At 42.2% G+C, this 25,915-nt stretch overlaps 1 protein-coding gene across 6 annotated transcripts in view; it reads right to left on the minus strand.

The window, feature by feature from the left end:
• Tnrc6b (trinucleotide repeat containing adaptor 6B) overlaps positions 1-25,915 on the minus strand; it is a 233,866-nt gene that overhangs the window by 107,993 nt on the left and 99,958 nt on the right. Inside the window, exon 1 of one of the 6 annotated variants that reach the window (XM_059248163.1) lies at positions 23,713-23,902. The exons of the other annotated variants lie outside the window; for them this stretch is intronic. Within the exon in view, the coding sequence (XP_059104146.1) occupies positions 23,713-23,717 (5 nt within the window). The 5' untranslated portion in view covers positions 23,718-23,902. Of the gene's footprint in view, positions 1-23,712; positions 23,903-25,915 lie in introns of those variants that run through there. 6 annotated transcript variants of the gene reach the window in all.

Here is a 25,915-nt window from a genome sequence, read left to right on the forward strand (position 1 = left end):
GGTCAGAGGATAATTTGTGAAACTCAATCCCTTCTTCTACCAAATGAACCCTGGGGACTCAACTAAGACAGTTAAGCTTGGTGGCAAATGCTATTAACTAGCAAAACATCTCACTGGCCCTTCTGTTTATTTTTGAAACGTGCTCTCATTTATCCTAGACTGGCCTCCAACTTGATATACAACCAAAGATGATTTTGAAAATCTGATCCTCCTGCCTCTACCTCCCTGACTGCTACAGCAGGCACGAACCAACATGCCTCATTTATACAATTCTAGGAATCAAACCCAGAGCTTCATTCATGCTGGGCAAGCAATCTACCACACCTGAGCTTTAGCCTCAGCCTAGCGGAACATATTTTAACATGTTATAAGTCAGTGGCAGCCTCAAAGCTGAAGTCTATTCAGCATATAACCTGGCCTCACCACAGTCTCAGTCCTTCTCAACAAAATACTACGTCAGTGGGAATGGTGGACAGAAGCTTGTTACAGGCTGTGATTTTTTAGATGTTACAGGCTGTGATTTTTGAGACACACAGTAGATTCTCAGACCAGTGATTAGAAGGCCAAGGATCCCATACACCTGCAATTACCCTGTCCATTCAGGCCTCTTGCCCCTACTTTAGCACTCATTGAATAGAAGGACCACGTTAGTGTCTTTAAGGGTTAGGGGTCGTATGAGCCAAGGATATGAAGGAAACATTTTGGTTTTTACAAAGCTACAAGATAAAAAGTTGGCCATTTGCAATTTTGAGACAAAATTTACAAAAGTTACTTTGGGGGTTGGATGTACTGGTACACACTGTTAGTTCCAGTAATCAGAAGTCAAAGTTCTGGACGAGCCAGTGCTACATAATGAGATCCTCTCTCTCTAAAACAAAAAAATAAAAATATAAAAAAGCTACTTTAAAAATTCTTTTAAAGTTCTGTAATAATCACAAATTTATATAAAAGTTGCAAGAACAGTACCAAAAAAACTAACAAAAACTTTTGCAGACTGCTATGGTAAGTTGTTAGTTTGATGCCTTTTCATTCCAAATATTTTAGTCGATGTTTTCCACTGTCCTATATAACTACAATACATCTATCAGGCTCAGAATTAACATACATTTCTACCATTTATTCTTTAAGCCCCATTCAATTCTTGCTACTTTTTCCTCATACTAAAGCCCTGGGTCAGACTCCTGTGCTACATTTCATTATCTCTTTAGTTCAGAACAGTTCCCCAGACTCGCTTTGACGTTTACAGTCTAGAAATAGTTGTGATGATTATACTCGGTTATTGCACAATAACCCTCAAACTAGGGTTTCTGCATGATTTGATTCAGGTCCTGTACCTCTGCAGAAATATCACAGAAGTAGTATTGCTTGTCTTTGTGTCCTAGCAGGAGACACAGCTCTAGCCTGTGCCCTGCTGGGGATGTGGCTTCTCCCAGATGTGTCTCCACAGTAGAGACTCTTCTCCCTTGGTGATCAAGAGGTACTCAGTAGAAAGGTACTTTGAATTTGAAGTCTATTCCTCAAATTGAGTTTATTTCTGAGTTCACACATACGATTTCTTACAAACGTACAGTGACACTGTATGAGAACTCTTAGTTTTCTCTTATTCCACAGGTTTTAATTCATAACTGTCATTTCTTAAATTTTGAAAATCAAGTTATATCAAAGTTGACTATTAGGAGCACCTTCAAACTGGATCCCACCTTCTCCTGCCCTGTTCCTATTACTCTTCATAAAGATGTCCTTGCTCTAGTATAGGATGTCCCAGATTCACTTTAAATATAACCACGAACCCATAATGAATCATTTCTCCAAGAAGCCAAGATTCTTTTAGGTAGAAGTGGTATACAGAAGTTAAGATTCTCACTGCTACTAGGGGACTGCTGTTTTTAGGAAGCATTCCTACCCTCTGATGACAGGGCCAGGGCACAGATGCAGGTGTATATGTATGCACACACACAAATACTTACCACAGAGATGCATGTACACATTGATACTATTCTGTCTTGATTGATGCTTATTAAAAACCATGGACCCACATCAGTTTTTTTCCTCATTACTAAGGATCAGAACCTAGGGCCTTGTGCATGAAAGTTACATCCCCGTCCTCCATACAAGCATTTCTGATTGCTATTTAACACTGTAGGATCCATCTGAGTTGTCTGTGTAATACTCTTCTCCAAGTGAGAGCTGCTGGCTCATGTTAACTTCCATTTAACCAGTCTTTCACTGCTGCCACCAGCATAGCCTCTTCCTCTCTTGGGTTCTGATATGCCACACCACATTCTTCCATGTGAAGGCCTCCTCAGTCTACCTGAGCTCTGACTCAGGTCTCCTACACCTTACTCTTCTTTCTTACCAGCATTTAGGACTGAACTACTGGGGGGAGAGGGAGGAAGAGAAGAACACTTTTAGAATTAAAAGAAAAACTCACTAATAATGCAAAAGAAAAAAATTAAAGGACACTCATTAAACTTAAACTTGTGATCGTTAAGAGAGCCAAGCTGAAGTTCACCTTCGCATCATCTATGAAGAACAGGTTTGCTAAGTAAATTAACAGTATAAACAAGCTTGTAACCCAGATGTTTAACCTACTTAAGGAAACTAATTGTTTTTCAAGCACTTTAAAAATCACTGGGCATGTACTGGCCTTTAATTATTGTCTAATTACAAATAATTTATATTTTCTTCATTATAGCTTTGATAAACCCTATTTGATTACATTTTAAGAGTGGCAACTTAAACCCAATACTGCTAAGATTCTTTAAAAAAAGGTTCATTAATCAGTTTAGTTTTATAATTAATCCTCTAAAATCAAGTTTTGTTTTTTACCCACCAGTGACATGTAGTGAACAACAAAAAAAGGAAAGAAATGCCTTTCAATGACCACACAGGACTGCACTTGAGACCTCTTACATGCCAGCAGCACAAGCCTCCTCCCCCCCAGTGCTCACACAGTGAAGAGGGCACCCATGAAGCATCAGTACCCAAAAGGCTTATTGGTTCCTACCATTGCATCCTTATTTTATCTAAGATGTTCCATTTGACAAAGCAGGATTTTCTCCAATCAATTAATATATTCTTGACTAAGACAGGCTTGGAAGAAGTGCAATTCTTGGAGTTACAGCACCCAGTTTCCCCATTTCCTTGTCTGTAGGGCCTCAGCCTGATTACTAGGCTTCAGCACTCCATTTTCTTAGGAAGATAGTATTTCCCTGAAAGGTTGTCAGGAGGACTGAAAGGTGAGGGAAAGTACCTGCTCTATGAATGAATAGTTAATATTACTCGATGTCCTTTCTCCAACCGAGCTTCATGAAAACAGCATGATTCAGAAACAGAGAAACAGCTCCTAACTACCAGCATTACTCCTCATCACAGATGAAGGCAAGGGGAGACATAGAAAGTGTCCATAGCTGGGCGGTGGTGGCACATGCCTTTAATTCCAGCACTCGGGAGGCAGAGCCAGGAGGATCTCTGTGAATCTGAGGCCAGCCTGGGCTACAGAGTGAGTTCCAGGAAAGGCACAGAGAAACCCTATCTCAAAAAACCAAAGAAAGAAAGAAAGTGCCCATAAAGGCTGCATGACCTAAAATGACTTAAGAGACCAGCATCAGTACTGTGGGTGAGGGAAAAATGAGCAATAAAGAGATTACATTGTCTACCTTGACTTTCACATGGCGATACAAACTAAACCCAGAGACCCAATGAATTCCAGCCCACGAGTCTCCAGACCACTTGATGTAATCTCAGGGATGGTGATCTGGGTTTTTAACCCAGTAACTCTTCAACTTCTAGTGAAAAAAATACTAGGATTTTTTTCGTCTGGCAGAGATCACTTTTTTTTTTTTTTTTTTTTTTTTTGGTTTTTCGAGACAGGGTTTCTCTGTGTAGCTTTGCGCCTTTCCTGGAACTCACTTGGTAGCCCAGGCTGGCCTCGAACTCACAGAGATCCGCCTGGCTCTGCCTCCCGAGTGCTGGGATTAAAGGCATGCGCCACCACCGCCCGGCTCAGAGATCACATTTTTAAAACCCACCAAAAGGCAAGCAATTTAAAAACCAAAGGTATTAAGAATGTAATGCACCACAGACCATTCGAGAACCATCAAACATGGAGGCTCATGACTATAATCTTAGCACTTGTGCAACAGGCAATACGATTACTGCAAGTCTGAGGCCAGCATGGGCTACACAGTAAGTTTGGGGCCAGCTTGAGCTATAGATTGATAACCTGTCTCAAAAAAACAAAAATAACTGATTAAAAAAAATAAAAACAGCCAGGAAGTGGTGGCGCTTGCCTTTAATCTCAGCATTTGGGAGGCAGAGGCAGGTGGATCTCTCTGAGTTTGAGGCCAGCCTGGTCTACAGCATGAGTTCCAGGACAGCCAGGGCTACACAGAGAAACCTTGTCTCGAAAAACAAAACAAAACAAAACAAAAAACCCACGAAGCAGGATAAGGACAGCCCAAGCAGCTACTTCAAGCACATGATCTCAATAGGAAACACTAGAATTTGGAGTATATCTAAAAACTGTTAAGCAAATAATGCTACATGATCTGTTTGCTCTATATTTTCAATATTTAACTAAAGTTTCTTAGAAAGAGTAAGAGATTATATAGTTTCTATTTGTTGTTTCTTTTAAAGTCATGTAGTCAGGCATGGTGGTTCATGTCTGCAATCTCTAGGAAGTAGAGACAGGAAGAGAATTCCAAGTTCAAGGATAGTGTGGTCTACAAGAGAAGTTCTGGGCCTGCCAATGCTACATAGCAATAGAAGACCCTGTCCCCAGAAAAGGGGACAACACATATGTAAAACTTCTATGTTGAAAAGATAGAAGAGTGACATTCCTTCAAAACTGTCACAAGAGTAAGCTCAAGTATTAAAAGAATGCAAACAGCCAGGCAGTGGTGGCTCACACCTTTAATCCTACCTAGCACTCTGGGAGGCAGTGCCAGAGCTTTTACACAGAGAAACCCTGTGTGTGTGTGTGTGTGTGTGTGTGTGTGTGTGTGTGTGTGTGTGTGTGTGTTGGGGGTGGAGCACAGATGATGGGGGAGGACAACAGCAAGAAAGAACGCAAACAAAATACAGAGGTACCAAGAATATCCATTGTTGGCTATTGGCATTTGTAGGGATTGGTTCCTGCGCCAAAATCCTAGGACACTCAAACTCAAAAATGGTGTAGTACTTGCACATAACCTATGCTCAGTACATCTTCCTAACATGCTTCAAGTAATCTCTAGATTATTTACAATACCTGACACAATGTAACTACTATAGAAACTGAGAATAGTTGTTATAACATATTGTTTAGGAAATAATGATAAGGAACAAAAAGTTCTGCACATGTTCAATACAGCTGTTATTTTCCATGGCTAAGTAGGGCCACATATGCACTGTTGTCTAAAGTGCAGATGCTGAGCTCGGAGTGGTGGCACAGGTCTTTGATCCTAGTACTCCTGAGGCAGAGGCTGGCATATCTCTGAGTTTGAGGCCAACCTGGTCTATATAGTGAGCTCCAAGCTAGCCAAGGCTACACACCAAAGACTGTCTCCAAAAAAAAAAAAAAAAAAAAAAAAAAAAAAAAAAAAAAAAAAAAAAAAAAAGGTATTGATGTATATTTTAAAATACAGAGGGGAACAGCCTATGGTCCCTTTCCACATCCTTCTAAATATTTCTTTTAGAAGAAAAGCTGGCCCAGAAATTTTAAGAAGCCACTGAAAAGTTACTTGGTCTGGGATGGTCCCCTCCAACTGCCTTCCTCTATCACAGAGTATCAACACTTAAGCACCCAAACTCACCATCTCAGGCTGTTGGGGTTGTTTCCTACCTAACCACTTAGAAGTGCAGGTCACCACTCTTCAGGAAGAGCACAGGAATTATGGCACATAAAGGCCTGTTAGAAACAGCTTGCCTGGTTCACAGAGCAATCCGAGGGAAACTCTGGAGCTTGCCCTCCCAGTCCACAAAGTTCCACCTCCCGCAGCCCAGCCTTCTTTCCTAGTCCTTCAGGTTAGTGCCTACTCCTGGTTTCCAGTTTATTCCAAACTTGGCCTAAACACCATGAGTACACCCACACATCCCAGCTGCCTATGTTACCTTTCCAAGCAGATCTTCATTGGGACTCAGATAACCCCAACTGTTTTTCACCCTGACACATCAGCAGACAACAACCCTACATATCCCCAGCAATTACCAGTAGAGCCTCCCTCTCCTCACTGGGGTTCTGGAGCTGGCATACTGTTCTTACTGTAGTCTTTTTCTTGGCAGGGACAGGGGCTGCTCCAAATGTCATCTTCCCTCTGCCTCCCTTTCCCATTGAACACCTCATCCCCTATTTAACAGAGAGCTAAGTGAATGCCTCCTGGGGGAACTCCCCTGAGTAATCTTTCCCTGGTTCCAAATTTACATTTTTCTCTAGCAAACAGGTTAATAACTTTACTTTCATTTTTTATGTGAACGTGTGTGTGTGTGTGTGTGTGTGTGTGTGTGTGTGTGTGTGTGAGATTACATGCAGAATCCAGAAGAAGGCATCAGATCTGCTGGAGCTGGAGTTACAGGTGGTTGTTAACCACCCAATGTGAGTGTTGGGAACCGAACTCATGTCTCCTGGGACAGTAGCAAACCTTCTTAATTGCTGGGTCATCTCTTCAGCTCCAGATTAGTAACTTTAATAATGCCTTTTGGGGTGCAGGCTCAGTTCATGGATGAACATTGATATCTCTGGTGCCTTCAGACTTTCTTTTGGTGCCTGTCTACTTTCTTTCTGACAGCTTCCCCATTCTTAAGAAAGAAAGACCTACAGGACAGGGAGTTTTGTTTGTTTTTTGAGACAGGGTTTCCTCTGTGTAGCCCTGGCTGTCCCAGAACTCACTCTGTAGACCAAGCTACCCTCGAACTTACAGAGATCTGCCTGCCTCTGCCTCCTAAGTGCTGGGATTAAAGGCATGCGCCACCCTGCGTGGCTTGGGAAGGGATTTTTTTTTTTTTTTCTAGACAGGGTTTCTCTGTGTAGTTTTGGTGCCTGTCCTGGATCTCGCTCTTTAGACCAGGCTGACCTTGAACTCACCAAGATCCGCCTGGCTCTGTCTCCCAAATGCTGGGATTAAAGGCATGCGCCACCACCGCCCAGCTGGGAAGGGATTTTTAAAAATCTATTTTTGCCCCACTGCTTTATCCCTAGATACTAGCATAGCACCTGACATACATGTACCACTCAATAAATATTGATGAGTTTAAGTCCTCCTTGATTTTCTTACCACTCAACAACACTGAGAACTCATGGGGTGTATGAGGCTGCGTAGGTGCTAGGTTAACAGAACAAGTTCTGGTTCTGAACGTGCTCAAAGTAATGGCAGGGAAGAGATCAGACAATCAGCAAGCATGATGAGCAATGTGCATGGACTGTTGTAGGGTCCCAGGACTCTCAGAGGTTACCTTGGCTTACTCCTAGGCACTGGCCTTGATGCTATCTATCCTTTACTTCTTTAACCCCCTTCCTGTCTGGGCTTCTCTTATACCAGTCTTTTTCCTGTTCCCATCTACCTGTCTCACCTGAACTGGGCTCCCAAACTTGCTCCAGCCCCTTCCTTAGTCCCCCTACGTTATATTAGCCATCTAGCAAATGCAAAACAAGTACAAAGAGCAATGTACACCTTGTTCCCCAGATCACAACTTGATTTCTTCCTTGGCCTGGCACCTACAGAAAAGGAAGGCCCTACCATCTACAGAGACCCCAGAAGCTTTAGGGCCTGGGGCCTCTGGGAAGAAGACAAAAAGAGATGTGCGGGTAATCAGAAAGCTAGAGGCCAAGTTCTTTACTCCCAGGAAATCTTTCAACACACCCAAAGACAAAAAACCCCAAGTGGCCCACTCAAACTAAAATCAGGTTCCTTGGCCTGAAGGAACTATCACCCTAAGAGCTTTTCAAGAATACTTAGACAAGGTGTGGTGGCACTCACTGTGGGACGTAGAGATAGGCAGATCTGTGTGGGTTGAGGCCAGCCAGAACTACATAGTGAGACCTTGTCTCAACAGACAAACAAACTTGGCCAAGATTGGGTATGCACAGCTACATCCCTAATACTCAAGCTAAGGCCAGAGAGGCATGAGCTTGAAGGAAGCCTGAAGTTCAGCAAGAATCTGTCTTGAAAAGCCAAACTTCAGTACCTGCACACCCCACCCTTGTTCCTACTCTACCCCGCAGACTACACTTCACAAGAACCTCTAGAACCTGGTCTTTCCATCTTTCTAGCTGTCCAGTCACTCCTCTAGCTTTCTCACTTGTCTTTCCAGAATCTCTCCCCTGTCAGATTCTCAACATTCACATCAGTTTAGGCAAGCTAATTAAAAAATATAATAATAAGAAAAAAATCCGCTTTTGAAAAAAAATCTAGTTTTTTTTTTTTTTTTTTTTTTTTTTTTTTTAATGATAAAACACATCAAGACACAATGCTAGCTGGATGGGGTGGTGTATACTTGTAATCTCAGCACTCAGGAAAGTCACTCACAGGTTTCAGCTTGGGCTCTAGTGTGTTCTAGGGCAGCCTGAGCCATGGTGTTAGGATCCTGTCTCAAAATAACAAACGTTATCCCACAAAGCTTACTGCTCCCCACTCACCTCCTTCCTTGATAGCACTTTTTCTGCCTGAAATGCTGCTAACAATAAACAGAAAGTGAGAGCCAACAATGTGCTAAACACTTTAAAACGAACTCTATGTAACCCCTGGAGCAACTTCCTGAAGAAGGTATTACTGCCCCAGTACCTTAAGAAAGCTGAGACGGGCAGTTACTGGCACACACAGCAGCCCTGATTTCAGAACTCATTTCTCCTCATCTATTGGAAAGGCTGAGGCAGGAGGATTATAAGTTTAAGGCCTTGCTGAGAAGCAAGCCCCTACAGCCCCCCAAATGGCTGACAGTGTCAGCATGGCAGGGCAGGCCAGCCACCTGCTGGCTAGGACCTCGGTTACTGGAATGAAGTACATGTAGGAGACATTTTATCCTTCAAGGGGATAGATACAGTGACAATTGATGTGGAATTGTCTGAATTAAGGTCTTTGTCATTTAAAATGCAACAGTGGAGGATGAAAATTAAAATGTAAAATATTAGAAACTCTGCCGTGCCGTTATCCATACCCATTCAGAGCTGAAAAGCTGGCTAGCTAAACCGTACATAAGTTCAGTCTTTCATGCTAGCACTTAGGAAGCTGAGGCATGAGCAAACTGGGAGACCAGCCTCGGAGACAGAGTGAGACCCTGTCTCAAAAATAAAAAAACTCAGTCGGTGAAAAGGCTGGGCAGTTAAAGGTACTTGCTGTCAAGCCTCACCAACTGAGCTGGACTGCCAGAACTAACAAGGTGGAAGATGAGAACTGACTCCTGCAAGTTGTCCTCTGACCACACATGCACGCCATGGCCAGCATATGTTTGCCTGTGTGCACATACACAAACAAAATACAGGAAAACATGTAACTGGGGCTAGTTTACAGTTTCAGAAGTTTAGTCCCTTATCATCATGGCCAGAAGCATGGCAGGGTACAGGCAGACATGGTGCTGGAGAAGGAGCTGAGAGGTCTATATCTTCATCTGCAGGTAGCAGAAGTGAAGACTGAACCCCACACCGGGCATAGCTTGAGCATATGACACCTCAAAGCCAGCCACCACAGTGACACACTTCCTCCAACAAGGCCACACCTCCTAATTGTGCCTCTCCCTATGGGCCAGGCAATCAAACCACAACAAACTGTCTCAAAACCAAAAAAATAAAAAATAATAAAAAGGAAGGTAGTCCTAGAACTTGAAAAAAGATTTATTCCTATGAGTAAGGCTAATAAAACCATCAAGCACATAGTTAACTGTGATACATTTTGCGATCATTTGTGACTAAGATGCAGTTTCCAAATACTGAACTTTATAGCACCTGTGCTGATCAATAGAGGGAAAGGAAAAAAAAGAAAACAATGCAAAAAATTCTTTACATTGCTATATCACAAAGCTATATTCAATTTAATGGTATGCCTCTTAGTCTGAGATTATCCATACTTTTTTGTTATGATTATTATTTACTTTCAGATGATGGTAATAGTGGTTTTACTTGGAAAATTTAATACCAGTGACTCATGCTGGAGTTTAGCATAGCCTTTCCCCCTTTTTCTTCGTTTTGAGACAAGGTCTTATTCTTGCAGCGATACTCTTGCCTCAGCCTCTGAAGTGGTAGACAGGCATGAGCCACCCACCACTCAAGGCTCCAAAATTGCCTTATTTAAAATGCCAGTCCAAGGTCAGGCAGTGGTGGCACACACCTTTAATATCAGCACTCAGCAGGCAGAGGCAGATAGATCTCTGAGTTGGAGGCCAGCCTGGTCTACAGAGTGGGTTCCAGGACAGCCAGGGCTATACAGAGAAACCTTGTCTAGAAAAACCAAACAAAACCACAACAAAATTCCAGTTCAAGAGCACCTAAAGCTGGGTAGTATCACATTAAAATATTTAGGGTGACTCAGGAACTACCGAACCCAGCTTGCTTCAGAACAACTAATTTTAGAAAAGAATACTAGAAATGGAATGCTTGGGGCTGGAGAAGGCTCAGTGGTTAAGAGCACTGCGGCTCTTGCAGAGGACCTGAGTTTGGTTCCCAGCACCAACAGGGCAGCTTACTGCTTCAGCTTACTTAACTTCAGTTCCAAGGGATCTGATGCCTTTTTCTCGCCTCCAAGAGCTCCTGCATACTTGTGGTGCACATATACTCATGAAGAGTCTCACATATACACATAAATTTAAATAAAATTTAATAGAATGTTAAGTCACATCTTTTTCCAACTGAGCCCCACCCCCAAAAACAAAAAATGTGAGCACTTTAAAAACCACTTCACTTACACATTGTCCATACTCTATCATTTTAAACATGGAGAACCTGCAGCAACCACAGGCTAGCTTAATTCAGCTTCGCTGAGAGCACCCCTCCTTGGGGAAGGCACAGAAGATCTATTAGTAGCAATGACAACAAAAGTCAACTAGTGGAGAAAACTGCTGAGCAATCCTGAATGTATCTGAAGACAAAGCGTCTTCTGAGAGAGGTGTTCTCAGGAAGTCTGGGGAAGGGAGCAACGATGTCTTCTCTCCTCCCAAAACCATGCAGTGCTTTCTGTGAAGTTTGCCAAGAAAACACACTAGTAGGGATTTAAGAAGTGTTTCCTACCTAAATTTCTTTACAAATACAGCTGGGAGATACAGGATCCCTCTCAGCTACCAAAAATCCATAGATGCTCACTTGTAACTCATACAAAATGATGTATTTCCTTCATACATGCCTACACATTCTGTAAATCACCTCTAAATTACAAACTGGCTTAAATGAAATTTCTTTAAAAAAAATTATCTTTGATGCACAGATCACTGAATCCAAAGGTATGGAGTCCACAGCTCCAGAGGATTTTCTTTCTTTCTTTCTTTCTTTCTTTCTTTCTTTCTTTCTTTCTTTCTTTCTTTCTTTCTTTTTTTTTTTTTTGTTTTTCAAGACAGGGTTTCTCTGTGTAGTTTTGGTGCCTGTCCTGGATCTCGCTCTGTAGACCAGGCTGGCTTTGAACTCACAGAGATCCGCCTGGCTCTGCCTCCCGAGTGCTGGGATTAAAGGCCCAGCTGGGATTAAAGGTGTGCCACCACCGCCCACAGGGTTATCTAGGTGTGTTTTCATGTCTTAGTGAGTGTATGTAACTGGCCTGCCTGACAAGAATGACGATATTCTAAAGAGACACTTGTGACCTTCCCTTCAACTATCCCTTCAGACTATTAAAAACAAGGCACTCTAAGGAACTGAGTTTTCCACCAGAAACCTCATGTTGAGAGGAGAAAGCTAAAGTCTGGTGTCTGTCAGATGAGGAACTTATCTCTAGAACAGGATTTCACACAACACCGTCGGACCACCTCACAGTAGACACTGAGATGATGGGCGTGGTTAAGGCCTGGCCAGGGCTGCTTAGCAATATATGCCTCTGGCCCTCTACCTAGACCTAAACTTCATGCCAGGCCCCAGAAGAGGAGCTGAGGATGGGAGAGGTTACTGGATCTCTTTGTCCCTCTTTTCAATGTGTGCACACTGAATGTATCTACTTTTTTGCTTTTCAGTATAAATTTGGCTCTTTCAAGTGACTTACTGAGGACAGGTAACCAAATCTGGCTTGTGAGGGCCACTAGAGCTCTAACCTTACTCCGTTAACATATATGTGTGACTATCCATCTCAACATAGGGAAAAACAATTATTTGATGTTCCTGACCTAGACACAAAAGACAACATTCTGATCATCAAATATATCCATCTCCCACAAGTTGAGGTAAAAAATTAACACCTTTAAAAAAGTTACTTATGAATTTGGTTGGCGTGCTGACTGAGTGGACTAATAAATCTGATTCCCTAGAATAGCAAATTGAGGGATGCCACCCCAGAAGATGGTAACCTAAGAATGGTTCCTGCAAAAACTTTTTCAAACTGCAGTGAGTCAACTCTCAATAGATGATTAATTATTAAGTCAATTTGATAGGAAGGGGTTTCTGGGTTTTGCAAACTGTACTTGTATAATATATCTAAGTACATTATATATTATATATTATATTTAAGAGCAAATACCTCCTGTGGTCTTGGAGGGGGGTATTTTTCAGACAGGGTCTTTCTGTTTTTCGAGACAGAGTTTCTCTGTGTAACTCCAGCTACTCTGAAACTCACTCTGTAGATCAGGCTGGCCTTGAACTCAGAGATCCACACACCTCTGTTCCCAAGTGCTGGTATTAAAGGTATGCTCCACTATGACCAGCCAGACAGGGTCTTTCCATGTGGCCTAGGCTGGCCAGTAACTCACTAAGTGAACTAGGTTGGCCTTGAACTTGTAGCAACCCTCCCATCTCTCCTGGGATTTCAGATCTGTGTCACCAGGCATAAGAGAACAACTGCTTTTGTGTCAATATATGTATTCATTTCTAGGGTCTCAATGTAAAGTGTGTCGTCTTACAATGCATCCAATCAAAAAGTTTAAAAGCCACTACTCTAAGCTACCCAATTACCTAACTTCAACTTATAAATAGGCACACCATGGCATAAAAAGAACAGCAATTATTTCTGTAAGCAAAACAGCAGAAGGAACAATGGCATGGAGAGGAAGCTACTAAGTGTAAGTCCACTGCTCTGGACTCCTGGAAGGTAGCAATCATGTGCTACCTCTCCAGCCTTATGACAGGAGAGGCTTTACTTAAGCCGATCACTATACAATCTTAACAAAGGCATAAATGGATGGCTGGGCATAGGTGCTCTTGCCTGTAATTCAAGTATCTAAAGGCTAAGGTGACAGGGTAACTTATGCTCAGGAGTTCAAGGCCAACATGGACAACAGGAGAAGATTCTGTCTTTTAAGAAAAAAATTAAAATAAAACAAACCAGTATTTAACAGCTAATACCTCAAACTCTTATAGTGTACTTGGTAGACAAATAAGCTCTTTTGTGTCAACTGATAAGTAAATTCTGCAGAGCTAGGCAGGTTGGTACATGTCTTTAATCCCAGCACTCAGGAGACAGAGGCTGGTGAACCTCTTTTGAGTTCAAGGCTGGCCAGGTAGGTCTACATGGTGAGTTCCAGGACATCTAGGGCTACACAGAGAGACACCCCTCTCCTTGTGTCTCAAATAAACAAACAAAAATAACAACACACACACACACACACACACACACACACACACACACACACACACACACACACAGAATTGTGAAGAGTAACCAAAGAGCAATAACTTTGCAGTGTGAACAAGATTTGGTTCCAAGCAGAATTCACGGCTCTTTCTGTCCTTATTGATCATTATTTAAAAGCTCTCCATAGGTAATAGCTACAAAGTAGCCTAAGCCCACAGACAATGAACTTGGTCTCTGAACCGGCTTTTTATAAACTCTTAAGAACCACCATCTCCAGTAAATATTAGATCTACTGATGCAGGTGGGCAAAGAACACAAAACACAATCTGCATGTCACTCCAGGGAAGAGAGGCACAAGTACAAATTAACCCTGTAGCACCTCCCTCTCTCATACATAAGGGTCCAAAGAGAAGGAGGGAGGGAGGGGGGAGAGGGAGGGAGGGAGGGAGGGAGGGGGAAGAGAGGGAGAGAGAGAGGGGGAGGGAGGGAGGGAGGGAGGGAGGGGGGAGAGGGAGGGAGGGAGGAGAGGGAGGGAGGAAGAGAGAGGGAGGGAGGGAGGGGGAAGAGAGGGAGAGAGAGAGGGGGGAGGGAGGGAGGGAGGGAGGGAGGGAGAGAGAACATGCACATGCTCACATAAACTGCTCACAGCTTTGAAGAACACTGGATCATGCATGCCTCTTTCCCCACATGCAGCCACCATCTCAACTAAGTTCAAAGGAAGCTTACAGAAAGGGGCTGTTTCCACCCTTCCCTGAGTTTGTTTCAAAATGTAGGCCTCGACATGGGCATTTCAGAACTATCACACAAACTGGTGTGTTTAGATACCTCTACCAATGTAACTGTTGACCTTAACTAAAACAGCATTTTAAAATGTGAAATTTGTGTATTCTGGTAAAAAGTTTCCCTTTTCACATGCAAAATTAAAAGATTGGACCCTTCCATTCTAAGTCTCCTGATAGGTTAAGCCAACAAGTGTTCAGGGTAGTGCTTACCCTGTGAAAGGCTGTGCCAGGTGAAGCCATTTTGGATATTTTCAAAGTGCACATTGCCACAAACAACCTGGTTTTACTTTGCATAACCCTGAAGTAACTACTATGGTGTCCATGGCACTAGTAACATGTGGCTAGTGCCACTCAAACTTCATTTAGTATAAACACTGACAGTTATCTACATTACTGGAAAAACTTCGTATGTTTGGAAAAGACTTGGGCATGTGAGTTTACTTTTTCATGGGAAAGTAGTAAATTTTATGGAATCTAAATACAGACCAAATATTTCCAATGAAAATGTTAGGTTCAAACTGCAATGCCTTCTAACTGTAAAGCATACACCAGATTTCAGACTCATTATGAAAGAAAGTAAAATATTCCACTAGCTTTAGATCAATTACACATTACACTGATAATATTTTACACATAGTGGGTTAAATAAAACACTGTTCAAACTAATTTCACTCTTAGATGGTTTGTTTTCTATTCCCTTGAACTGTGCTGCCATTATCTAATGATTCCTCAACTGTTCCTGCCGGAGAACCTCTCAACACCAGCTTGGGAACAGTGCCATGACCAGATAGATACCTTCTTTCCGGTCCAGCATCTGAAACTGTTGGTCACACCTGCAATGAACTGAAAAGTCCTTCCTTCATCCTTGGTGCCTGTGACTGACTGTCTACCTTTCAATTCTTCCCAGGTCCTCTTTCTCTTCCTGTCCCCATTCTCATTTTCTTTTCTATTGTTTAGACTCCCAGGGTGACCTCATCCACTCCTAGGCATCCACTATCACTTCAACAGGAAGCTATCCAACTCATCTCCATTCTGACCTCATTCCCAGGCTGCAGCTCCACAGGGCCAGTTTTCTGCTCAACCATTCCACCTGAAGTCCCACTTGTTCAACTCTGTATTCTGAGGGGGAATTCACTGTACAGAGGACTCCATCACTCACTTGGAAAACCTGGAGTCTGCCTTTTTGTAGTCCCAATGTCGGTCTCACTCAGAGCAAGGAGGTCTTTTCACCAGAGTCTCCCCTGCCTGCTGCCAGGACAGGTTTCTCTGTGTAGCCCTGGCTGTCCTGGAACTCGCTCTGTAGCCCAGGCTGGCCTGGAACTCAGAGATCTGCCTGCCTCTGCCTCCAGAGTGCTGAGAGGAAAGGCTTGAGCCACCAGCACCACCACTGCCCAGCTCACCAAACTCTTCTAATTGGCCTGCTGGACTCCAAATTCTCTCCCACCATCTCCCTTACACTCAGCACTGCCCTCTTATGCCTCCCGCTGTTTTACCAACGCCCAAATACCACAGTGCTAATGTTTTCACCAGGCTTAGGATCTCTATTCATGAACTAACATGGTGATCTGAACTACTCAGCAGGCACCTAGTTCCTCCTCACCTCATCAATCTTTAATCAATCTCCCTGGGCAGTCCTTCCAGTTCCAGCTACCTCAAGCTAGAATGGCCTGCCTTCAGTTCCTTGAGCTCAATTCTGTCAGATAAAGGCTCTGCTCATATGCAAAGTCCTCACAGAATGCTCCCTGATCCATCCAGCTCAAACTAGTGTTTCTCCTCTCAAATGCCAATGGGTGTTGGACGTGGTGCATGTCTTTGATCCCAGCACTAGGAGGCAGAGGAAGGCAGATTTCTGAGTTCAAGGCCAGTCTGCTCTACAAAATGAGTTCCAGAGCAGCCAAGGGATACACAAAGAAACCCAGTCTTGAAAAACCAAACCAAACAAACAAAAAACTTGGTATTACTATTACCACTGTAATGGCAAGGAAACTATATGACTTTCCTCCTCTTCTTCATTTTGTTTTTTCAAGACAGTGTTTCTCTGTGTAGCCCTGGCTTTCCTAGAATTTGCTCTTTAGACTACGTTGGCCTTGAACTCACAAAGACCCACCTGCTTCTGACTCCTGAGTGCTGGGATTAAAGGTGTGCACCACCACAGCCCAGCTGGCTTTTTATCTTCTATATAGAACAATGTCTCCTATCACCACTGTCCTTACACTGCATATTATGGCCATGCCATCTTTGGATAGCTTACCACTGGAAACCAATTTAAGAAGGAGAAATCTGAAAACTTGAAACTACAAAGGATTCTTAAATTTTTATCTCAGACTGGATCTCTAACTTCGGCAGATCTTTATTTAAAACTTGCAAAGTTCAGCCGGGCGGTGGTGGCGCATGCCTTTAATCCCAGCACTCGGGAGGCAGAGCCAGGCGAATCTCTGTGAGTTCGAGGCCAGCCTGGGCTACCAAGTGAGTTCCAGGAAAGGCGCAAAGCTACACAGAGAAACCCTGTCTCGGAAAAAAAAAAACACACACACACACAAAAAAAAAAAACTTGCAAAGTTCAATAACTTTAAAACTAGATTAATGACCTCAACCCACATCTGCCTGTCATCTAGATCATGCATGCAGGGCCTTTGTACAAGATTACTTCCATCGGAGTTGGGTGATCTTCCTTTGTAATCAAGCAACATCCTGAACCTGCCAGCCTCCTCACATTTATATTCTTTTTAATTCAGCAACAGTGCCTAGAAAAAAATTTCATATTACTTTCTTTTTTGTTGTTTTCTTTTTATTAGAACATACTATTATATTAACTAATGGGTTTCATAATGACATTTCCATACATGTTCATAATGTATCATTCATATTCACCACCCCTCAACTTGCTCCCACTCCAGACGGAATTTCCTTCTTCTTCCCAACCATCTCTCCATCTACTCACATGGGTTGTTCTACTTTGAGACTCACTGGATTTGATTTGGATTGCTCACAAGAGCAAGTGTGAGGTTTTACAGGCATATGGGCAGCTTACCAGTGGCTACACCCCCACATGCATACACACACTTGCACTGGTAAATCCACACACACACACTGAATATATATGTGTGTGCACACAAGTCTTCAGGGAGGGGTGGGGCCTCCAAAAGCCTCTCGCCGGTCCATGTCAGGATGTCCTCAGATCCAATCTTGTGCAGGTAAGCTTATGTTCACATACTCTGTGAATGTAACAGGCAGCCAGCCATATCATGCCCAGAAGCCAGCATTCCACACCCTCTCTGTTTCCTCTCACACTCTTTTTGCCCCCTTTTCCAAGATGCTCCCTACACTTTAGAAGGGGAGATATAGCTGTCCCATTTATGTATGTCTCTGCATTCAATAGTCATTTCTTCTCAGGACTCTGACCCGTTATGAGTCTCTGCAGTCACTACAGACCACTGTACAAAAGCAGCTTCCCCTACCAAAGCTGACAGCAGCACTCATCTATGAGAATAAGCACTGTTATTAGAAGGCACTTTGATAGGCATTACCATGTCCATTTAGCAAGCAACAGTAGTGGCTATGACCTCCTCAACCACATTCTTTTGACCAAGTTTACAGAATCAGATATGAATTCCTCCCCTATGGACTAGAGCAGGCATCCTATCAATCAGAAAGCAACGTATGGGTCACCCCATATGTTCTATGATTCTAATATTTAATACTTGGCATGTATTCACTAATTTGCTGTATTATTGCTGTATTTGCTGTATTAATGATTAAAACAGACAATAATATTCTCATGTTTAAAAAAAATCCAAGATCAAAGAGTGAAAGCCATTTCTATGTCATTTGTATAAATTCAACAGTATTTTGTATAGTGGACAACTGGCCTCTATTTAACACATCTTTTAATACATCCCGAGTTTAAAAAAAGTAATAATTGTAATAATTTGATTAAATATAATTTATCATGGATGGGCTCAGAACATTAAAAATGAAAGGAAATACTGTATTCTAAATTCTTTTTTGTCTTGTCAACTCTAATAATAATTCATGTAAAATTACCTAGGAACTTTTGATACAAAACAGAACATATGAAAAGCAGCCAAGAAAATATTTATGGGCCAGAGCAGGAAGAAAACAAGTATGGAGACTGCATCAGCCAGGTATAGTGGCACACACCTGTAATCCCTGCAATCATGAAGAGGAAGGCAGATCTCTTGAGTTCAAGGCCAGATTGGTCTCCATATCAAGTTCCAGATCAGCCAGAGGTACATAGTGCAACCCTGTCTCTAAATATATAACTGCAACCAATCAATAAAATATAAATAACAGATTACCTTAAGAAAAAGGAGGGAAAAAAAAAACATCAAAACATGAGACTGTGGTGACTTTATTAAAAAGAAAAGGCTCCAGTCCATTCTTGACCTTGTCCACACCCTGAACAAGTGCAATGACCCTGGTGGCCACAAGAAATAGAAGTCTTCAGCAGGCCGTTAAGAGCCTTCTTGGTTTGTTTGGGGGCATGGTACTTCACACCTGTAATCCCACACTGTGGAGGCCATGGCAGGAAGACAGCCACAAGTTCCAGGCCAGCCTGGGCCACAGACTGTGACCCTGTCTTAAAAAAAGCCTCTCTGGTTTCTCAACCGAGTCAGATTCTGTGAAGGTGAAAGAAACAGACTTGATATCTGCTGTCACACAGCATTTTCCTGTATGTCACAACCACCTCTTCTCCCCATTTCCATCTAGGAGGAGGCACACTACGGTCACAGTTAGATTGAACTCAAATAATTACAACAACAAACAAACTCAATAGAAAAACACAAACCAAACCAGAGTCTACCTAAGAAGCTACAGCTGCCTTTAAACACTTAATCCTCCCGCCTTACCCCTGGGGTGCTGAAATCACAAACATGTACCACTATGCCCTACACTCAAATGTGTTTAATCATGAGCACTTCCTCTTGGTCTAGGCCCCGGGAACAGAATAGTAAGCAAGTAATGTCTCTACTTACTGTTCTGGAAAAGGTTATTTTGTGTAGAGAGTGTTCCATACACAAGTAGTATACATTTCAGTGTAGATTAAGGGGGATTAAAAAAGTAAAAGGGATGTTACAGAGTAACTAGGAAGGCAACTGAGGTCAGAGGTTCTCAGGTTCTCAAAACCTAAGTCTGAAGAGCTTTTGCAGAGCTATAGAAAACAAAGTGGAAAGACTACCATGACAAACCTCAAATTCAAATCTCTACAACAGTGGTTCTCAACTTGTGGGTCGCAACCCCTTTGGGGGGGGAGTGTCAAATGACCCTTTCACAGGGGTCACCTAAGACCATCAGAAAATACAGATATTTACATTATGACTCACAACAGTAGCAAAAATATAGTTATGAAATAGGAACAAAAATACTTTTATGGTTGGAAGTCATCACAACTTGAAGAATTGTATTAAAGGTTAGAAGCATTAGCAAGGTTCTAATTAGAAAACCACTGCTATAGAACTACCAGAAACAAAAATTACCATTCATTCCTAGATTATCAGTAAAGGAAATTAAAGAATTTTATCCTACATACAACCCAAGGTTATTAGTCACTACAATCGCCTGATACTGAGTATTTCCACAGGAACTAAGAGGATGGCTGTTCTGGGTGAATGGCAGGTTGAAATTCATAGATTCTTAGCATGTACATCAGGATATAATGAATGATTGCTGGAGAAATATATAAAGGAAGGAAAAGCATATTTAACTCTCATGGGTTAAATCCTTCTTTAGGCCAAGTGACTTCAATTCACTCCAGCCACTCTGTGGTCTTAATCGTAAGAAGTAGGTGAGAGAGACAAGGGGGATTAGGATAAATCCAGGAACAATACTATATCGGGAAACAATTAGCATATGGTGTTACCTCTCCAGCCAATGCTCAAAGACCCCGTCTTGAAACAACAAATTCCACTTAGTCTAATATCTAAATGATGACTGAAAATTAACAAAGGGACGATTATTAGTCTCCAAATAAGGGCTTTCAATGAAAATACTCGGGATACTTCTGTTGTCTAGTACTTGTTCTGAATGCTGCACACACACAACCAAGCTGAGAAGATGTGTTTAATAACCTTACTGGTGGAGACGGATCAAGTATATTCTATAGTCACCCATGTCACTTAACCAGAACAAATTAGACCCTTAGTAAAAATAAATTTCCCTCAACTTTTCAGTCATGTTACTGTTCAGCCTGCTCTGTAAGCCCTGAGCGGCTCACGTTTCAGTCTGGTAAGTCCAAGAGTTGGAGAAGTCTCTGCTTCAATTTTCAGAAGTTTCTTTTTCAAGGACTCTCCTAGCAGTGACAGTAAACAGCAAAAGGCTCCTCAGAGCTGAACAGCAGCATTCCATTTGTACTATCTATCAAAGATGCCAATGCTTTGTGCAGCCCAGATGGAAGGCCAGAGAAACTTCTGATAAACATTATCAAATGCTGTGATGGTTCAGTGGTGAACCCAAGACATCTCCTTCTGAGAGACAGTAGTGCTGAGAATAAGGACTGAACAGCTACAAGCCACAAGTAGCATAAGGAAAAAAGAAACGGGGGTTGTGGCTTAAGGATTATGTTTACTCTCTCCAGCAAGACCCTTCCTCTGCATACACTGTGTCATTTTAAAACATAAAATCACAACATTCGAGTTCTAATACTGCTGGGTTTTACTCCTTGTAGCACCAACCACATCTTTAGAGTTTTTAACCCAACAATTTATACTACAAGCAGAAAACCTTAAACAAGACACAGTTAAATACTATTCATCGGTACACTGGATGTGCTACTCATTTTCATTTGCTCTGAATCATCATACTTCGGTGAGAATAAGAATTGGCTCTACAGGAACTTAGACCCAAAATGGCAGCTGAGCTTCAAAACCTCAGCAGAGCCATCATGCTTACCATTCCTGAAACCGGGTCTTGTTCATCTCACCCTCCGCCGTTTCTGGGAAAGAGTACTTCTAAAAACATGCCAGTGACTCTGATGGCATTCTGCTAATGTGTTGAAGGACCATTCTCCTTTCTGCCCAGGAGATCGGCACTGCTCCGGTTCCTCTCTGCACGCGGAATAAACCTGCCATTCATATGTTTACAGTCCACAAAAACAAGGTGGAGGCAAAACATGGAAAGCAGAGTATCTTCTCTCTCTAGTCTTCAGCCACAACTTAGGAAACAGGAGTAAAATGAATCACCCAACAAGTGAGGCTCCAAATAACTGCTTTCATTTTCAGAGAAAACAACAACAAAAACCAGTTCTAATTCTCTTCAGACCCAGGACAATGCAACCAGTCCTATCATTGAAGTAATTTCTACTAATCTAAACTGTAAAGATAATTCAGAGTCAAATGTAATGTTTCCAATTCCTCTCACACAAAAGCTGGATTTATATCACCATAAAATTCACATGGAAGCCCTCCTTCAGCACTTCAGGCACTTCTCTGCTTAGAACCATTACTAATACAGCAACAACATTACTTTAAAAAATAATAAAATGATGGCTCTTCCGAGACAGAAGACTAATTATCCTTACGTATTCAAATGGAAAGTCTTTTTGTTAAATTAGCGTGAAAAGTCCCTTCATCTACACACAATTGGCCCAAAGAAACAGGCCATTTTCAGCACGAGAGGCCAACCCATTTTAACAGTGAATAAAAAGCTTTTGAAAGCACTGCACACCCTCTTCCACACTGTCAAATTTTCAAAATGGTCCAGCAGTTTCCCCATTTTATTTTTTAATACTTTAAGGCCCAGCTGGTTAGCATCTCATAATTAGATTAATTAAAAAGGAAACAACAAAAAAACAAAAACCAAAAAAACCCTGCTCCCTTCTGATTAAAATTATCACATTTATGCTTAATTACCTTTAATCCAAGTCTACATATTAAGTGATGGGATATGACAATTCAATCACTTGTATATTTTAAATGTCTTTTCTAAACTATGTAGCAGATTTAGAAGAACGGTATCTTTCTCTTGCCAATATGCCACAGCACAAATCAAGAGGCCACAAATGAGGAGGAAAGAGGTGAGAAACAAGGCTTCTCAGAGCCAAGGATGTGCTGGGGGAGGAGGGAGGGATTTTTGTCAGGGGTGGAGGTAATTTACCCGCCACATCACAAACTACAGTCCTTTCAGCACACCAGACCGAGAGGCATTACATCACACTCTCACAATGATAGGGGGAGGTGGCCCTGAGAAAGCAAGTTTTCGGCTTTCTTTCCAGCCTGCTCAGGCTTCTAGAATCCTGCATTAGGAGTAATGGAATTTAACTTGAGGCACCGCACTTTCAGGGTTACTAACAAACTCAGACACTCGTTTATACGATCCTAAATGACCACTTTACAACAAATACATGTCCAAAAAGACACACATCACACACACTCAATTGGCGTTGAAAATCTAACATTAAACAAAATATTTTATTTCATGTGAAATGGAGACCAATGTACACTGAGAACTAGTAAAGAAACAATTTCTAAACGGAATAAAGAGCCATTTATATCTTTAAAAGAATCGTGTTTACAAGATAGTCCCACCATTTGGTTGAAGCCAGGATCAAAATAAAAGCGCATCTGGCTGCACATTTGAGAACACACACTGGGACCCAGTGCAAAGGAGCGCGCGCAGAGGAGAGGATGAGCTACATTTTGCTTGCATTTCAAGCAGGGGGAATCTATAACCCCAAATCTGGTGTATTCGGTCACCCCCTGGACCTAGTTTAAAATGTTTCTGGTCTCACTTTAGGCTCTACACATCTCCAGGAAGCATACCCCGGTCTGAGAGAGAGAGAGAAAAAAAAAAAAAAATGCTTTCCCATTCTAGGGCTAGTCCTCTCGAATCCTTTGTCGGCCTTAGCAGCCGAAAGAATGCAAACCCATTTATATTTATGCAAATTTTTGCAGCAGATTTAAGGGGGGAGGAAGAGGTTTGTGTTTTTTTAAAAAACCTCTTCCTAAATATCAAATTCCAATTACTCACAGCTTCGTTTATTTGCATGATAGAAATGATGAAAAGCTACATATAAACTAAAAGTGCAATTAAATCACTTCAAAATTTAAATATTTTACCAAGTCTTTTCCATTTCTAAAATGCTGAACCAAAAGTACATCACGGGTCTGATTTACAGATTCGCGAAATGTCTGAAGCCAGTCTCCATGCTAGAGAAATGTCGATTTGCAACACCACTAGTGAAAACGGTTAGACACGATCCATAGAAATCAATTGGTTTTTAAAAATTGAAAATATTTACCAACCTCATAAAGTGCAGCAGTGCTTAAATCCAGCAAATTGAGGCATACAAGGTAGAAATGGAAATGAAAAAAGATCCAAAAACTGAATTCTTTTTGTCTATCTGTATTTTGTATTTTAAATATTCAGAAACCAGCAGAGACTCTGTCGGCCATTTTGGCTTGAACTAACTCTCTCACTCACTCTCCCTCCTGCTCTCTCTCTCCCCCTCTGTCTCTAAAGGAAGCAGCTTTTTGTGACCTTCAAATAGAGGCGGATCACGTGACTTCGGGTAGGTTTGTCAATCAGGAAAGGGGAGGGAGCTGGAGTTGAAGCTGCCTTAAAGTGAAAGCAGCCTTTTTCCACCGGCTTTCATTTGTGCAAAGCTGTTATCTTATAGTCCCGCCTACAGATTCTGCATGTGAAAGTGGCAACACCATAAGGGTAACAGATGAACAAAACAGAAAAACCTTTACTGGTTTATAGAAATATGCTCAGTTGCTAACGATGCTTGCAGATCCTGGATCTGATCTTGGCTCCCTTGCTAGTGATTCTCTAGATGTTTGGGCAAGAACAGACTGGCAAACTGCTCTTTCAAAGGGGGCTTAAACAAAGCTTTACCTAAACAAAAAGAGAATTTAGTTTTCAGATTAAGATGAAACACAGGACACAACTGATTTCTAGCTACCTCTGAAATACACAAAAAAGACGGAAAGTTACTGTAACCACTTGTAAACTGAGTGGCAATTCAGAGAGGTTAAGCAGCACTCCAAATCACACAGCTCAACAGGGGCAGAACAGGGGCTGCTTTCTGCCCTCCGAACTTGGTGCCTATTGTGTGAGTACAGCACTTAGTAGCCTCTCCCCCAAACCTAAGTGAAAACTAAGCTAGGGCTTCATAAACGACAGTACTGAGTCATCTTTATCTCCTCCCACCCCAGGAAGTAGCTCTGAGTCTAGGCACTCAATTAAAGCCCACTTAGCTTCCCTGCAGCCCCAGTCCCTCCTGGAAAACCCACCCTAGGCTAAAAGTAGAAGTCCATCCCTTGCCTCCTCCCTAGGCCTCTGTCTGGGCAGGTGTGGTGTGGAGATTGGAAGTGATGGTACCTTGGTGTCTGTCTGTGTGTCTCTCTCCTCCTTCTCCTTTTTGATTTACTTTTATTTTATGTGCATTTATATTTATTTTGGTGTTTTGCCTGCATGTATGTCTGAGTGGGGGTGTCGGATCCCCTGGAACTAGAGTTACAAACAGTTGTAAGCTGACATGTGGTGCTGGTAATTCAACCAGGTCCTCTGCAAAAGTAGCCAGTGCTCATAACTACTGAGCTATCTTTCCCGGCCCTGGTTTCTTTCTCTTACTGGCTCTATTCACTTTATCCTGATCAAGTTAGTCACAGACCAGGAGTGGTGGTGCATGTAGCTAATCCCAGTGCAGAAGCAGGTGGATGGATCCTGCTCTACATAGCAAGTTCCAGGTCAGTCAGCGATGCAGTGTGACCTGTCTCAAAAAAAAAAAAAAAAACCAGTCACTACCCAAAGCAAGCATGTTGAGCATCCTAGTCCAATCCACGCACTCCTAGGACACAACTGCCTACTTCAAAGTTGTTTAGTTTTATAACAGAAACTGCTTAATGTTGGTCTTTCCTAGCTATAACTGTCAATTGTCTGTGGGCAAACACCACCATCTTCCTCATCTTCGGTGAGGTGTCACACTGAACTCCAAACAGCAGCTGAATGAATGAATCCATCTATCAACCAAATCACCTGGAGCTCTGTGCAGACAGACTGGGCTAAACAGAAGGTTACAAACAAATATAAGTAATTTAGGGGAATGGCTGTCACAGATCTCCAGAAACCCCCATCCATTCTATCTATTTTAAGGATTCTTTTTGTTTGTTTGTTTTTTGAGAAAGGATTTCACTGTGTAGCCCTGGCTATATTTTAAGGATTCTTTAAGGACATAAAGAAACAGAAACAGTAGGCTGGCCATGGTGCTTTTCCCAAATGAACTAGGCTGACTGGCCAGTCAGCGAGAATCGAAGACTCTGAAGCTTCTTTACGAAGAACCTGTGAATTCAGGCTAACCCTACATGTTGGTCTTTCTGGCTTTCTACACTTTACACTGTCTCCCTCCGATTTTCCACTTAGAAAGGGACAGGCAAGGAGATGCTTCCGGGCAGCAGAAGTCACTGCCCAGTCAACGTGGCTGCTCCCATACTCTGGTGTAAA

This window comes from Peromyscus eremicus, chromosome 20, assembly GCF_949786415.1.
Source record: "Peromyscus eremicus chromosome 20, PerEre_H2_v1, whole genome shotgun sequence".
Taxonomy (NCBI): domain Eukaryota; kingdom Metazoa; phylum Chordata; class Mammalia; order Rodentia; family Cricetidae; genus Peromyscus; species Peromyscus eremicus.